Source organism: Carassius carassius, chromosome 45, assembly GCF_963082965.1.
Source record: "Carassius carassius chromosome 45, fCarCar2.1, whole genome shotgun sequence".
Classification (NCBI taxonomy): Eukaryota; Metazoa; Chordata; class Actinopteri; order Cypriniformes; family Cyprinidae; genus Carassius; species Carassius carassius.
In genome coordinates, this window is record NC_081799.1 from 25,814,047 (window position 1) to 25,831,090 (window position 17,044).

General features: G+C 35.9%; 2 protein-coding genes across 7 annotated transcripts in view; both read left to right on the forward strand.

Annotated features, from left to right (window-relative positions):
* The window catches only part of opn4xa (opsin 4xa), a 42,060-nt gene extending 39,931 nt beyond the window's left edge, over positions 1 to 2,129 (forward strand). Inside the window, exon 10 of the mRNA XM_059539948.1 lies at positions 1,380 to 2,129. Within this exon, the coding sequence (XP_059395931.1) occupies positions 1,380 to 1,703 (324 nt within the window). The 3' untranslated portion in view covers positions 1,704 to 2,129. The remainder of the gene's footprint in view (positions 1 to 1,379) is intronic.
* LOC132127809 (PDZ and LIM domain protein 5-like) overlaps positions 1 to 17,044 on the forward strand; it is a 94,896-nt gene that overhangs the window by 2,623 nt on the left and 75,229 nt on the right. Inside the window, exons 1-2 of one of the 6 annotated variants that reach the window (XM_059539944.1) lie at positions 6,448 to 6,500; positions 10,725 to 10,868. In XM_059539944.1, coding sequence (XP_059395927.1) covers positions 10,773 to 10,868 — 96 coding nt within the window. In that variant the 5' untranslated portion in view covers positions 6,448 to 6,500; positions 10,725 to 10,772. Of the gene's footprint in view, positions 1 to 6,447; positions 6,501 to 6,585; positions 6,714 to 8,574; positions 8,677 to 10,099; positions 10,231 to 10,721; positions 10,869 to 17,044 lie in introns of those variants that run through there. The other 5 variants (XM_059539946.1, XM_059539941.1, XM_059539942.1 and 2 more) reach the window with 5 other exon arrangements.

The following is a 17,044-nucleotide window of genomic DNA, read 5'->3' on the forward strand; positions in this document are numbered from 1 at the left end:
AAAAAAACAAAAATGGTTTTTCAGTGGCATCACAGAATAAACCCACTTTTGCAACATTTATTTTTAGGAGTGTATGGGTGTTAAAGGTATTTTATGGAACCATCAATGGCCATAAAATCGCTTTTACTTTTCTAACAAGACTCAGTCTAACAAGTAAAATGTGTAGGTTACAAGTTTTTCACAATAACCCAAATAGAATAAATCAGTTACTTATTAGAAGGATCTCCTCTGCTGGATCAAGCCGCGTGTTGCATTGCATTCTTCTTCTGAGGTAAATACAAAGCTCATTCCTCACAGTGCGTCTTCTTCCAAAAACCAAAAGCTGCTGAGATGAACTTGATGAATCTTCATGCTTTGTTAACAGAGGTGATGTGGGGGTTTAAATGTTTGCGCATCTCATGGATATTTATAATATAAGGAGCTACCATCAGCTCGTGTGCGTGATCACATTACAGATAATGAGCTCAGATGGGAAAGACTGTAGATCGTGTTGGTTTCATACAGATTACAGAGTATATTTGTTTTCCATAAGCCTTACTTCATTTAAAAGTAGACACTTCAAGCTTTCTATAGATATCTATCTGGTGTCTGTGTGTCAAGTATTCGCTGAATTTAAGTTTATTTTAATGACGCGTTTCAAAAAGTTAGCGGAGACCAAGACAGCTGAAAGTGCACCCTGTTTATTTTCTTTATTTTACAAAAGCACAATGTTTTGTTGATATTGTGAGCGACTGTGCACAATTAAAAGTAGACCCGCTACAGATTCAAATTATATATTACTCTTATGTGGACGATCAAAAATAACAAAGCATTTTAAGTTCTTTGCACAGTCATCATAAAAAATGCAAGTAATTATGTTGGTGCCACAGTCGACCCCAGAAGCTTCAGCTTTCCAAAGAACCCAGCTTTAAAGGGAACTGGATGCATTTTTTTGCTCAAGGCAGCAACGCAGTTGTGCAAGTGTGTTTATTCCTGTCATTCCGGTGACAAATAAATAAAGATTTAAGTAAATAAAGTATTTGTCCCTGTTTTATTTATGTGATGTCACAGCTTGCAGATGATTGCTATGCAAACGCTGAGCGTGCTTGTGACTCTTTAGCTCTGCCCAAAGCATGGCCTATATGTTCTCAAAATTACCATAAGGTTGGCAAAAACTGTGTGTGTTCTGTCCCCTTTAAAAACAAAGGTTCTTTATTGGCATTGATGGTTCTATTAAGAACCTTTAGCATCCATGGATCATTTCCATTGCAAAAAAAAAAGGTTCATGATAGTTGAAAAAGCTTCTTTAAAAATTATTCTTTACAGAAATGTTTAATGAAATGTTCTTTGAGGAACCCCAAAATGGTTCTTCGATAATTGTAAATGTTTATCCATCACAGGCTGCAGCCACAGAGAGCAGCTCTTTAAATGACTGCGGACTTGACCTGGTGTCCGAGTCCGTCAACATGGCCACTGTTCCTCTTCTCATGGCCAAAAACACTCCTGGGGAGGAACAAGAGGAGGAGTGCAATGAGGAACAAGAGGACAGTAATTCTCGGAGCCCCCTGAGCAATGGTCTGGCTTTTTACGAAGACACGCAGGAGCCACAAATCATTATCGTCCCCACATCAGAGCAGACCAGAGAAGACAAATTAATACTGGACCTCAAGAGCCTGAACTGCTCCAGTGAGCTTCTGGAGTCTGTGGAGAAATTCCTCTCCTGAGGCTGAACCAGAGACCCAGAGATCCTCTTCTGTATGTTTGTGTTTCACTGAAGACGCTTGAGAACCACAGTGTTCACATCAGTATTTTAGTTGAACAAGCAATCGGACCACATTGCTTTGCTGCTAACAATGAATCGTAAGAACTAGTTATGATGTTATACTTTCACTCCTCAATATGCTTCAACTTCACACTTTAGCCACAGTGTGTAGTGTAGAAGTAGCTGAAAGAGACACAACCACTGTGCACATTTGTCCTTTAATAAAGAGCGTTCTTACAAATATGCATCACAAGCATCATAAAGACACTAAAAAACATGCTCAATTCATTTCTCAAAACTAAGGAATGTTCTGTGTTCAATACAAGTTGTGCTCTATTGACTCATTGTTGACTGTTGATTATTATAGAAAATAATTGTGAAAGAAGAAATTGCAATGCAAGTAAAAAAAAAAAAGAGTTTTAAATCAGGTATAGGAATTTTATTTATTTATATATTTTTTAAACTGAATCATCCAGTAAATACTTTTTTTTCTTTATGTTTATTATTTAAGATGTATTTTTTGCTTGTTATGCATAGTTCATGTAAGTATATTTTGCTGCATGTAAAGTTATTTTCTAATATCCTTGCATGCATCATAAAAAAGTTTCCCCATGTTTATTGATGTTTTGTGGTCAGGACACTTAAATAATTTTATATATAATATAAATGTAACACTGACAGCTTTGATACTGCAAGTGATTCCAGTAAATAGGTTGTTTCAAAGCAGCAATAAACAGGAAAATAACAGTATTCATCAATTATGAAATGACTAGAAGAAGCTTTACAGAAGACAATATTATTATTACGCCGCTCAGTTTAGATCCATGTTGATTCAACTCTCTGCTTGGACATCAGGATGTGACAGTCTTGTTTTGTGGGTGTTTTTATTCTGAAATGTATGTACTTCTGTTGTAAGTGCTTTAGGGTAACTTATTACGAGTCAAATGATGAATCAAATTTTTTTGTGTTAATAGACATTACAGGGCAAATAATTTTTGATAGATCTTAACTTATACTGGAGCTCGAAAAGTTCTTTATGTTGATCCCAATACTGTAAAACACAGTAAAGCATGTTTAATTGTTCTATCCTAGATCTCTCAGCTTTATATTGTGTGATTATTTCGGCTGTATGTTCTCCAGCACCTGTTGTACATGTGACTCATCCCATCACCAAAAACGAATCCCGTGGCACCTGTATGTTCTTGAATCCTATTTTGTAGTAACCTATTGCAAAACATTCGAGTGGTTTGTGAGGAAAGATTTATGTACTTGTGTAAGATACAGTATAAAACAACAAAAAGTGACCTGAATCCTTATCATGACTTCGATTTACAGTTGCATTTATGCTCTTGGCAGATGCATCAACACCACTACAACAAATTGCTCATATATTATGTTTGTTGAAGTCCTGATTTGCCATTTGCCAAATGTTATTCAGTGAAAATCCACATGGAGCAGACCAAGTGTTGTGTACATTCTCAAAATGTTCTATGTTATCATAAGTATTCATATTAATTGTGAGGTTAAAAATGCAACTGAGCTTTATTGTTTCCTGTACAGTGAAACACTGCATTGCACCTATTGAGATTAAATGAACAGTGAACAAAAATCCCATGATTTTTGAATGGCTGCTACTGAGAGTCTTAATCTCCAGGATTATTCCTCATTCATCTGGATCTTGGAGCATTAGTAAATGCAAACATTAGAGAGACTCGGGTAAGTATAAGTCAACCCTTTCTGTAAATTTACGTTATGGAAACAGCTGTCATATAATGGCATGTGGTTTAGGTATAAATAACCATGCTTATTAACAAAATGCATTTAAACTTATCAATAAAGATGGTTGATTGAGTCAGGTCTGAGTTTTGGGACAGTTGATGCATTGACACAATATCTTAAATTCATGAATTGTGATTTGATGACTCATATAGGTTTTTGTAAACATAAAATCACTGATTTTTTTTTTAAGCAAAATTGAAGTTAATTAAGTAGCTGTTCCAGCGATTATTGCTTAAAGTTATTGTACATCATGTCATGGTATAGTGATAGGTTTAGTATCACTAGTGAATACCCTTTAGTAATTCCATGGTAAATTTGTGTTAGCTTATATAAGGCTTTCTATTTTATATAGCCTAGTCCTTTCCCAGTGTGCTTATATAACGTTAAACTGTTATTCTTTACGTTTCATTATCTGGGATGTCAAAGCAAAGTCAACCAAACAGCCTCACAGTTTCTTCTTTCTCCGAATCATCGATAAATCTCGATCACAGAACAACAGCATTGATTAAACGTCAGTCTTCATTTACCTGCCATTTCTACACGTTTATCACAGCTGCGTAGATAGAGGCTTAGTGAGGGTTAACTTTTGTTAACCACTGACTCAGAAACTAACACAAGTAATCCCAACAGATCTGAGGCAAATATATACGAATGTGGCAGTGGTAAAGCGCAGCTCGTGAATATTATATATAATATTAATTATATTTTTTATTTACCTTTCTTGGAAACTTTTTACCTCCTTTAAAAAAATGTTTTGCCACACATTGTGTATATTGGTTATTGTCACACATTGGTTATCTTGATTGTAATATTTTATTAGCATTTGCATCTGACTTTCCAACTATACACCCCCCCCCCCCCCCCCCCAAAAAAACAAAAACAAACATTATTCATTAAATTTACTAAAACAAATTTAAGGTAAGTGGTTGCAAACAAGGTATTTAAGCTACATAAAAATTTAAAAATGTTGAAAGTTAGTCACTAAATAGCTAAATAGTCAAAATAGGTGGATTGCAACTATTTACCTTAAAAAAAGTAAATTCAATTAAGTTTTTTTTCTTTTCAGAGGTCATTCTCATTAAGTTATGAAAACGCTTTCTGAATGTTTTTAAATGTTTTAAAAACGTTTATCTTGTTATACAATGGGATCATTATGTTGTCATTTTGTAAACATTATGGGAATATTATTTTCGCAATCATGTTTTAAAAATTTAATAAACATCCAACTAAAGCATTTTAGGTAAAGTGAACATTGTATTTTTTGTACCAACTTCTTGAGAACATCAGATCGTTTTGAACAAACGTTCTGTTAATGTTATTGGAAGAACCTTGCCAGAACGTTCTGAGAATGTTCCCTGTTTGCTGGGAAGAAGCAAAACATGTTTGCCATAGCATGTCGTTGATTGTATCCAGTACTTTTTCCTACCATAGATGTGGACAAAATATCACTGTTGTAGAGCTTTGGTCGCAGTGTTGTTTTTAGTCATGTTTTATGCAGTAGATGGCAGCATTTGAGCACATTATATGAACTAGTTCTCAGCAGCCCAATGGTGAATCAGTGCATCACTCTGAAATGATAGAAAACAGCTCTCACATGATGACTGTTAAGACACCGCTTGTACAAAATAACACACAATGGCTATCACCATCTAATGCTTTTGTTCTGAAACATGTGACCACTTGTTGTCATTTGCCGGTATTCCTAGCATGTACGTTCACTCATATAAAAGCTGAGATGGGAAAAACTGACATCAGCTTGTGTTGAGATCATTGAGTCTCTATCAGTGGCATGAGCTGAGCGTCTCCTGCATGCATCTCAAGTGACATCATTTAGATGTTAACACTTCATGGTATGACAGCCTATTGTTAGACAGCTATTGATAGTTAGTTAGATAATTAAAGTATTATTGTTTGTTTTTAGGATTTACATCAGACATTATTGCTGTAAGCATAATTAATTGTAGTGTTGTATTGTATTAATCTATCTTTTCCCTCCTAATTTAGCCATGATAAGTCATGAACAATCTCTAAAGTGCTCTTGGCATCCAAGCGAATGTATTTTTGTTCTGTGTTCCCTGAATAATAACTTTAATCTTAGATTATTGGTGTTCCACTGTAAAATATTTGTAGACAGACCCATAATTTTGCAAATAAAATGGATTAAATGCTGTCTTTTGCCTGGCAACAATCATATTGAACAAGTAAAGAGCCAAATGACCATTAAACTACATAACATAAACAAATAAAACAATACATAAAGGATGTTGATAGGTTAATTTACTTTGGTGAATATGAAATGTAGAATTTTTTGGTTAATAAAAATGTTTTAATTGATTTTTTTTTAAAGCCAAAACAGTACATCCTTAAAAAACAAAAAACAAAGAGAAACAATGGAGCACATTGCAATTGATAACTTTAGAGAATTCAATCCAGAATAACTGTGTGTGAGGACAATCCCAGAAGATATGTATATCAGTTTCATTAAGTAAAAGGGTCTCTTTTTTTGTATTAACCAATGTTATGATCAAATGCAAATACAATGCAACAGAACATCAAGAAATATAACACATAATTAAACAGATAACAGAGAATCAAGTAAGCAAATAAATAAATAAATAAATCTTTGACGGACAAGTGTCTTTCTTTAATTGAACAAACATCAAATTCAAGAGAGAGAGAGAAATGCCCCGAGTCTCTTTTGTTTTCATTATATAAAAGCATAAATATTACACTTTGTGCACAATGTAACTGACTTTAAAGCTTTGGCATTGTTGGAAGAAGAGATAGTACCCAAATAATATTTCAGGTCATTTTGACGGACAGCTGTCAGCCAGTCCATCATCGTGCCTGTGACGTCATCGCGTCAGTGTAGCGCGTGTGTTAAAGGGGCGGAAGTCAGTCAAACTTAGACGCTCGCTGGGGTTTCAAAACTTGTTTTCTCTGTCTTCTTCACTCAGTCTGACTCCACAGCAATTCACAGGTGAGTGACTTGAAGACGCGTGTCTTTGCGCTGTAAACGCGCGGTTTCAGGGACTTTACGCGCACGTTGCGCGAGTTTGTAACGAGTGAAGCTGAGTGTTACGATTCGCGTGAAAAAACTCATCGTCTTAATCTGGTCCGAATGAAAGTTATTGTAGAGGATTTATGTGATGAAAACCTATATATAATCAAAACACACTCCGTCTGCAGAAAGGTAATGTTTACTGGTTATAATTGACTGGTTTAACGGTTATCGGTTAACTTTTACAGATGTTTAACGGTTATTTGTTTTTTCGCGCTGTTTCCGTTTTTAAATGTAAAACGGGTTTTGAATATTGACGTGTTTTCATAACGTCTCAAGAATTACATTTATCGCTATTTCAACAATGTATTTACTTGATAAGTTGAAAATTTTGTGTAGAGATGTCTTTTGTGATGTCTGCCTGTTGCAAGTGTCATTCTGCTGTCATTTTATCTTTGAGAGTAATAGTTTTAAATAAGGAACAAAACAGGGAAAGTTTAATACGATGTGAGAAAATAGTATAAAATTGTTGGTTGGCGCTTCAGTAGCCTATAGCTGATGAATTCCTCAGTGTGGGAATTTGGAAGGATGTTGATGTAGTTTTGCTCTAAAAGGGATGTTGCATGTCAAATAACATGGGTGTTTTTTTGGCATCGATGTTTAATGAAGAACCTTTAACATCCACACACTCCTAAAAATAATCATTCCCAATGGGTTTTTGTAGCAATGACACAGAAGAACCATTTTGGGTTGTTCAAAGAACCTTTGAGCCAACAGTTATTTAAAGAACCATGATAGATGCCAATAAAGAACTTGTGTGTGTGTATAGCATATATATATTAAATATGGCACAGATGTTAAATATTCTTCTTGGAACCCACAAAGAATGTTTATTTTTGATAATGCACGAGAAAATGCTTCTTTCAAGAAAAAGTTTACTGAAAGATTTTTTGGGGGAGCCAACCAAAAATGGTCCAAAAGTGCAGTGTTGGAGACTGACGCCTTTTAAATGGATAATAATGGTTGTGTTCTCGAAGACGCAGTTGAAATGCAGTATGAACATAATTAACAGTCATTTTGTGTAATTTTAGTGCTTCCAAATGGCTGGTCACTGACCTTAAGCTGAGTAAGTGAGTAGTGTGCAAGCTTGCGTGTGAGTACATACTATATTTTCATGCAAAATTGTCCCCAGAAGTGAGCTAAATTTGATGAAGCCTTCTGTAGGGACGTCTGGGGAAGTAATTTATCAGCAAAACCGGATCGTCCCCTTCAATGCAGGTTGAATTGAAATACACCAACACTTTACCAACCCCCTAATCTTCCCATGGGATAGACCGGATTGAGTCATTACAGACGGACGTGATCCAACACGCCTGAACTGAACCCAGGTGGCTCTGGTCTGCAGGTGATGTGTGTATGAGCTTCACCATTGGGATTCTTCAATAACAAGTTGGTTGTAGTCTAGTAAAACACTAGGTCTATTTGTTTGGGTGCATTCCTGTTATATAAGAGCCAATGAAACGTGGGTAATCAAGAGTTGGTCAGTGTTACAAAGTGCACCTGTGTTTTTCAGGGAAGCTCTGAATGCTTTAACGCTCGACACGGTCTACACATGCAGTGATTTAGCGGCTGTCATAAGCGTGTTATTTTGGATGGATGTAGAATGAGGTAATTCCTCCAATTTAATGGAACTTTCCAGAATCTGGAAAGTTATGCCATTTCTGGCCAATATGATGTTTGGCTTTAATCTTGAGCTAATATTCACTCTTAAAAATAAAGGTTTTTTATTGCCTTCGATAGTTTAGTGAAGGACCTCTAATGTACATGTAAGCTTTGCATTCCACAGAAATTATTAATAGAATAGATATTATTTTTAGTATGTTGTTTACTCTAAGAAACTGTTGTTCTTTTAAGAATATGTTTACTTAAAAGTTCTTTGGAGAACCAAAAATGAAGTGTTGGGAGTCCGAAATGTACTGTTACTTTATTTCACTAAATAAAATACAATGTTTTTATTGGGTGGCTGGATAACAGGCTGTCCGTTTTCCAGGGCGTGCCCTTGGTATGGCTCGCCATTCGTGCCATGAGAAAACCAACCGTGACTGACAGATTGGTGGAAAAGCTCGTTGGTGTTTACACAGTTTTAGCTCACATGGTGACTGACATATTAAGCCTCTGTGGTTATAGTTTCAAAGTTTGTATTCGTGTATTTGACTGGGCATGTTTCCAGCTCAAAGGTAACTAATTGCCATTATTGTGAGCTTAAGGAATAGTTTTGTAGATGTGGATTAGTTTTCTTCATCAGGTTTGGAGAAATGTAGCATTGCATCAGTGTCTCATCAATGGCTGCTCTGCAGTAAATGGGTGCCGTCAGAATAAGAGTCCAAACAGCTGATAAAAAGATCATAATAATCCACAGCACTCCAGTCCATCAGTGAACATCTGGAGAAGACAAAAGCTGCGTGTTTGTAAGAAACAAATCCATCAAGATGTTTTTAACTAAAATACGAGTGCATAATCCATAATAACTCTTCCTACAGTGGTGTTCTGGTCTGAATCAGGAGAGAAATCTGCACAGGTCAAGCACCATTTACAAGCCAAAACAGCTCTAAACAAATAACAGACAACAGATGGACTTTTTCACTGGAGGAAGCAGATGGACTCCGATTTTAATTATAAACATATTAATGATGGATTTGCTTCTTACATTGTAAATTCTACGTACTTCGTTACTTACAACTTTTTGAAGCATTTGGGCATATAGATGCTTTCAAAGCTAACAGAAATAGTCTGCAAACTCTGATATTTTGTACAAGCTATTCTTGTCATGTTATTTAGACTCCGTCTGAGTCACAACAGTATTGTTGATCTAGATCTGATAGGATGAGTAAATGTTCCCGTTTGAAAGCCTGTGTGACAAACACAAACAGCCCTTGTGGCTTCAGGCATGGAAAAACGCTTCATTCTCTCTATTCAGAATGTACATGTTGTTCTCTATAACAGTACCCTTAGTGCTTTCAGAGAAACTGCTGTCAAAAGAATAATACATCCGCTCCAGAGGCTCAGTAGTCACAGACACAACACCTCTTTGAGTCACTGTTGACGTTCATGTTCTCGTTCCATGCATCTCTGGTATTCAGTTATTAAATAGATGGCTGATAATGTTAATGTTGAGGTTATATTGTGCATGTTGTCATCCACATAGTTCATTGACTTCCACTCATCTTTACATTTTGTCCAAGTTATACCAGAGCATGGAAAAGCTACAGCATTTAACAATCAGCTTTGAGGGTGTGGAAAGATCCAGGTCAGTTTGAAATGAAGCGGTTGTATCTTTTGTAGACGTTCTGTGACGTTTGTAGAGGTCTGAAGAACGAGGAGAGCAGGTGAATGATTTTAACTTCTAAAAGCGTCAGTGTTGTGGGACATTCCTGAGCAAGACCCCCCAGAGACTAATCCGTTTCCATGGAATGTTTCCTGTGCTGGATTGTACTTGGGTTTTACCTCACCAACAACTGCACGCTCACCCGTAAGCTCTTAAAATACTTGTGTGTGCACACCGAGATTCCCCCGTCACAGCAGGTTTATATAAATAGCGGCTGCTCGTTTGTTTTATCTGCACTTATGAGATAAGTTTGGACTATGAACCATCTTGTTCCTAGATTTATTTAGAAACCTGTAACATTTTCCAGATCAATCAGTTGCTCTGGTAAATTTGAGTTATGCTTCTCGATTTGTCTTTTTTTTAGCCAAATAATTGAATTTTGTTTTATTTTCTTTGTTCATTTGTATGCTTGTTTGAAATATATATTTGCTTTTTATTTTAGTTTTTTTGCTTATTTGCTTATATTTATGTATTTATATTTTGCTTCATTTGTTTGTTTGGATATTTGTTTATGAATTTATTTGCTTGTTTGCATATTTATTTATGATTTTATTTTTTTGTTTGCTTTTTAATTTATAGATTTATTTTTTTGCTTATTTGAAATGGTCTTTTTTTGTGTATTCATTTGTCCTTATTTCTTTGTTTGCTTATTTACTTGTTGTTTTTATTTGTTTGCTTTATCTATCTTTCTTTCTTTACGTATCCTAGGCAAGGATTTTGTTTAGGCGTCAGTATATCGTGTTTTGTTTCTGCATGATCAGTGACCTTTACTGTGTGTCCTGTTGAAACAACAACAAGTCTTTGCTGTCATTGTTCAGGCTGTGAATTGGACTTTGGCAGTACCTTCAGCAGTGACCCACTCCACCATGAGTAACTACAGCGTGTCCTTGACCGGACCTTCACCCTGGGGCTTCAGACTACAGGGTGGCAAGGACTTCAACATGCCTCTCACCATCTCCAGAGTGAGTGTCATCTTTATCATGTCATGCAAACTTTAAATGGCCCTTTAAATGTCAATAATAGGTGCATGCGACATGTAGTTCTTCTTTGATTTGTGCATCCTCAGCATGTTGTTTAGCACATGCTAGAAGACTTTTGGGTGATGTTGGATGATGATGGACCCTGTTATGTTACTCATGTTTGGTTACAGAATTGTTGAGAAAATCTGTATGTAGTCTATCCTGTCGTTAGTGTTTATCTCTTATATCTCATACTGCATAAACAGCGCTTGTATTTATATTCAGCAGTGTTGCAGGTAAAAAATAAAATTAAATAAAATAAAAATGGTGATTTTTAAAATTTACTTTTCACAAAGATGATGATAGCTAAGATGGATACAATTTTGACATGAATTTCTACATTGGAACAAAAAAAAATATTTATTTTATTTTTGTAGTTTACTGCTTAGAGATTTTCATAAAAATTTCTACACTTGATTATCGTCATGATGCACATTTCCAATCTCAACTTCGTTATCTTTGGCAAAAATCAAAGAATTGTTCAACTGCTAATATTTTTGTCAGTAATTTTGACTAGATTAACACTTCTTGGGCTTTTGGTATATGTTAAGGCATTTGTCAATGCGAACTTCTCTTTAGCTCTGACCAAATTCTGGTCCTGTCGATCCTGTGGTTTAAATTTTTTTCCCTATTGCATAAACTGTTTCACAAGAAGTCACATAAGGGCAGTAAAATGAGTTGCGGTTTCTGTTGCATATTGACTTAAATTTTTTAATATCATTCAAGGATATTGCTTTTAATACAAGTTTTAGAGGTTATTTTACCAAAGGACTTCTACCAGGAACAACAGGAATCTGTTTGAGGCCACAGGAAACACAGATTGTCCAAGTAAGACACAAAGTTAATGTCTATAGTTGCCAGATATATATTTTTGCCATAAATCTGCTCCAAGAAAACCTCATCCATCAGTTCTGCTTAAACACTAGCCATCTGGCTCATTTATTCAGCTTATTTCCTGTTGATCTTTGGTAAACGGGCCCCAAACGCAGGTCTCTCACCTGGCTTCCACATGCAACACGGGCTCGGAGGGACGTTATGTATCATCTGCGATGGAGATGGATCTGTCTACTGGTTTGCACAGGAGCTCGAGTACGCCAGCTGCACTTTTAACACTCGAGCAGAGACTTTAAACCCCAGGAATATCTGTCTGGAAGCGGCATGACCGTAAATCAGCGAGGCTATGCTGCCATAGTTGCTGATGAATGCTTAGTACTGCATGGATGTTGCAAGCGAATTTCTGGGTGATTTGGTACAGATCTTCTTGCTTTGTGCTTCTGCGGCTCAATTGTGTGCAATAGATAGAGAGTGACAGCTGCGGAAATTCTGGGATGTTGAGATACGGGGATTTAACTCTTGTAATCTAGACTTCAAAACAAAAGCAACCTTTTTATAAGCCAGCGGATTGGCTGAAGTGGAAAGAGTGGCCTTGTGTGCCATCTCGTAAAGACTGAAGAGAAAAGAGTTAGTCCTAATGTGGAGATTTAGAACTGAACATCCAGTTCTAAAAGAGTTAAAACAATACTTCAATCATTTACTCTCCTCATGTCATTACAAACCTGTGCACTCTCAGAATAAAGGTACAAAGCTGTCTCTGGTCGGTTCACCTTTGGATCTAATTTACACCTAAATGGTAAATATAAGTCGTTAAAAAAGTAAATTAGTCCCTCCAAGATTTAGCAATTCTGCAATTGCTGAATTTATCGCAAGATCAAGTAAACTGAAATTTTTGTAATTGCCGCTTGATGCTGTTATACACAGCGCTGGGAGATACAGTGAAGAAAGTAGTTGAAATCGCCGCAGAATCAGTAACATCTCTGTGAAATCTTGTGAGAAGAAATCAGATTCGGCACAGAATTCTGTTAAAGCTGCAGATATCAGAAACCAGGAGAAACATTATTCAGTAAGCGCACATCACCACCATTCACCATGGATTAACGTAGTAAAACTACAGGAATAACTTGTGGCAAAGATGGTCTACTCTTTTCGAGTGTTGTGTAGGAAGGCAAAGGCTTATTTGAAAAAAAAATAAGATATTAAATTACCACTATGTCTGCAGAGAAGTACTTATAGGCTTATTAGCCATTTCCACTCCCTAATATATTTTTTGTATTTATTAAATTATATATAGACATTTATCTGCATCTCAACTACCCAGACAAGTACATCTGTAAGACATCTGCTAAAATCTGAAATCATCAGTTTTTTTATTTATTATTTTCATTTGAAATAATACAAGGGAAATACTTAAGAAAAAAAAAAAAGAAAGAAAGCGGTGAGTGCTGCCCACCACAGCAAGCCTCCTGTGGGAGATTATGGCACTTCCTGTCAGAGGAAGTTATTTATACTCTCTGGGCAGCTGTGAGAGAAAGACTGAGCGACTGACACCAGCGGCTTAATCTGTAGTGGAAAACTGTGGAATGAGATCTATCTGATCCCTTATTTGGTGTCCTTTTGATTCATGCAGAACGATTTTCCTCTTACATCACACTTTCTCATGCACTGAGTCGTGCCAGCCGGCCGAGCGTCCGCACCTTGGATGTGTCGAGGCCTGAAGTGCATGCCGCAAGTCGCACAAACCCACTTTACTAGAGAGACGGCGAAGCAAGACTGCTGCTTGAGTTTCATAAGATGTCATAAATGCTTTGGGCTTGTACAATGGTATAAGCCCATCTGCCCGTACTTACGGAGTACTTCTCTTTACTTTTCCATAATTCAAGATTTTATAACAACTCTTGTTTGCATGCTTTATTTTGGGTTTTTATAAATTGTTTAACTATTTTTTTTTAATTATTTAATAAACCTGCAATCTGCGTTTTAATATAATTAATCCACCCTGTTTAGTAACTTTTTACTTATCAACACCAGTAGCTAGTGAATGCAGAATTATTTTTTATAATCAGTCTTTTATATTTTTACATGAATTAGTTTGTTTTATTTTTGTTGTATCTATTTGTTTTAGTTATTTAAATTATTTTTTAAAAAATTTTGTTGTATTTTTATTATTTTAGTTATTTATTAATTGTTTAATTGTAAAATATTATTTATTGTTTATTATTTGCTTGTATTTTAGTTTAATAATGATTTATTTTAGACATTTTTTTTCAGTTAAACTTTTTATTACAACATTATTAAAAGTTTTTTTTTTTTTTTTTAACATTTTAATTTGTGTTTTCTTTGCTGGCTTGTTTCTTTTATTATAATTTTTTTTTTTTTACTAATGTGCAGATCATTAAATACAATCAATCTGCCTTTACTTCACAGTACTGAAGGACATCACAGCAATATTGACGTTTTCAAAGAAACCAAATATTGTACTCTGCATTTTCTGTTTGGTCCCTTAGAGCAGTGTGACTTACAATAGAGAAAGAGATTCAGCATTTGATTTATTACCCATCAGGAACATAAAAGCTGAAGGTGTTGGGACATAAAACAGTACATGTAGTCACAGTCAACTTGAGTAACACGACTCTCATGTGTAAGATTTCCAAAGAATTCAAGTCTGACAGTGAATCTCATTGTGAAAGTCAAGCCTTCTCGCAGATTTTCAGAAGTGGTTCATGGATTTTCTCTTGATTTGTCCTCCTGTAAAGCATTCCCATCTAAAAACCGAACACTGTTGGCTGAAGTCGGTCAAATAAGTCTCTTTGCATCAGCTCTTCTGCGCGCTGATCCGACTGGGACGCTGCCTCTGGTTTCCCAGCATGCCATGCTGCATTAAGACAGATCTTTGTCATCCGGGAGCTTGCTGTTAATATCATCGCTCGCTGGAGGTTGAGACGGCAGCTGCCCGTGTTGCTTTTGGAGCGATGGTGAAGTGTTAATATTGCCATGATCACAGGCCAGACCTTCACCACAGAGCTGCCTTTGTGTGCGACTCCCTGAGTCTGGGATTGGCTTTTTCAGAGATGCATGAGGTCACACCCATGCTTTATGAATGCTTGTTTAAAATATTGCAAGCATGCCGTCCTCTTCTACATACTTCACATGCATTCCTGCATTACTGTGGCAGGAACGAACCTCAGTAATCAAAGGAATTAAACGTGTTTGAAGTTATAGTTTAGGTTTAATTTGGTCATCAAGAACTGTTGCTTTGTCATGACAATTGAAATCAACTGTGTATTTATATTTAAAATGTATACATATTTTTACAAATTTGAACGTTTTATAACCCGATTTCACTTTAAGGTCAACTGTGTTGATGAATTAACTGGATGGAAATTATAGAGATGGTGTGATTTTAAATGACTAAAACACATCTCTTCCATCTTTATTTGACCCTCTAACTCTAGCACTCACTATTCTAATTCTATTATAAAAAAAAACTTTCCTCTTTTAGACTTGCACTCAATATATTTACTAATTTATTAAAATGTACTTGTTTCCTTAAAAAAAACAACACTAGCTGTTTTCTATTCTTTTTGTATTCTATTTATTTTCTTTTTTATTATACAATTAACAAAAGCAAAAAAGACATCTAACACTAGCTTGCTCTATCGGTTTTCTTTTTATTTCGAGAGAGGAGCAGTTCATCTGAGTTTGATTTAACCGTGTGCTGAGAGCTTAGATCAGCCAAACCTCTAGATGAAACACTTGCTCAGAATCATTCAGAACTTTTGTTCTGTGTGTGATTGTTTCTGTTAATAACAAAAACTCAACTCTGCAGGGAAAGTGCTGGAGTCTGGTTTGTTTCTCTAGCGGAGTAACAGATGATTCTTGGAAGAATGCATCCGAGAGCCCATTTATCAACATGAAAATTTTGTTCTTTCCTTTCGTTCTTAGACAAAACACTAACACTCTATTTTAAGAGCCTATAAGTATGTCTGCGTAAACTCTTTCCACGTTGAGCGGCACTGATCTGAGGACACTCTTATTTCCTCATAATATTTGTTTGTCCGTGGCCTTTCCGAGTCATTTGACCTTTATATGTGGGAGGTATCCGGCTAGATGTGGGGAACGGGATGGTTTATTTGGGCTGATTTTAACCAGGCCTGTTAAAGTACCATAAATAATGCTTGCAATGACAGGAATGCTTTATGAGGGGAGTTGCTGTGAGGGAAAGCCAAAATGACCCAAATGTATGAGTGTGAGTGACTTTTTTTTTTTTTTTGAGCTTCGAAGATTTGGTAGTAATCAACACCGAATATTTTAAAATACTTAAAAGGTGTTCAAATTATACATTTTTGTGACTATACAACAATTACCTGATTAGTCAAGTGACAGTTCTCTCAGCTGTCCCGATCGAAATGCGACTGAGTCTTGTATCTCAGCTTGCAGCAGGTCGCTGTAGTGCAGACGAGATGCGCTGATGAGAAGCGCGCTCCGAGAGAGTTCATGGATTCGAAGGCTGGTTTCGAATGACTCATTTAATCTAATAGTTTGTGTTGATTTATTTTATTATTCAAACCTATGTTTAATAAATGCAGGAATTTCCCTCATTATAAACTTGAAAGCTGCGAGAATTATTAAAACCATGCAATATAGCTACACCCAGATATTTAGGACCTGATTAAATGTAACTCTATTACACAGAGATTTGAAAAATAAAATTCCACGACTCTTTCAAAACAAATTTAGTCCTGAAAATTGTTGTTTTAAAATCGCATGGCATTTCCATGTTATTCATGTCCTTACAGACTAAATGCAACTGATGCACGCTCTTAAAATCCCTTAAACTGGTCCACTAATGTGATTGCACGAGTGCTCCGTTACCTCTCCCTCCTGTAATCACATGCTGGATCCGGTACCCCGCTTTGTTCCGGGAGCTCGCTGGAGGCCAGTGTTGCATTTTGGTGCAATATGGACACACGTCATGTTCAGAAGTAATAAACTTTTAATAAAGAACAGAACAGCGTGATCCGTAAGCTTTGCAGCTCACACGGGCAGGGCTTTTATGCTCAGACAGCAGACACTGCACTAGTGATACAAAACACACAGGTCTGTTAAAAGCAATACTCTTTAATATAGACTATTATTATTTTTATTTTTTTATGGCTGCCATATTTGCACGTATTTTCCAAGCTAATTTAGTGCATGTTTTTATCGTGTAAAATTACTGATTAACATGGCGGATAAAAGTATAGTGTTTTTTTTTTTTTTTTAATCTTTTTTTTTTAATCTTT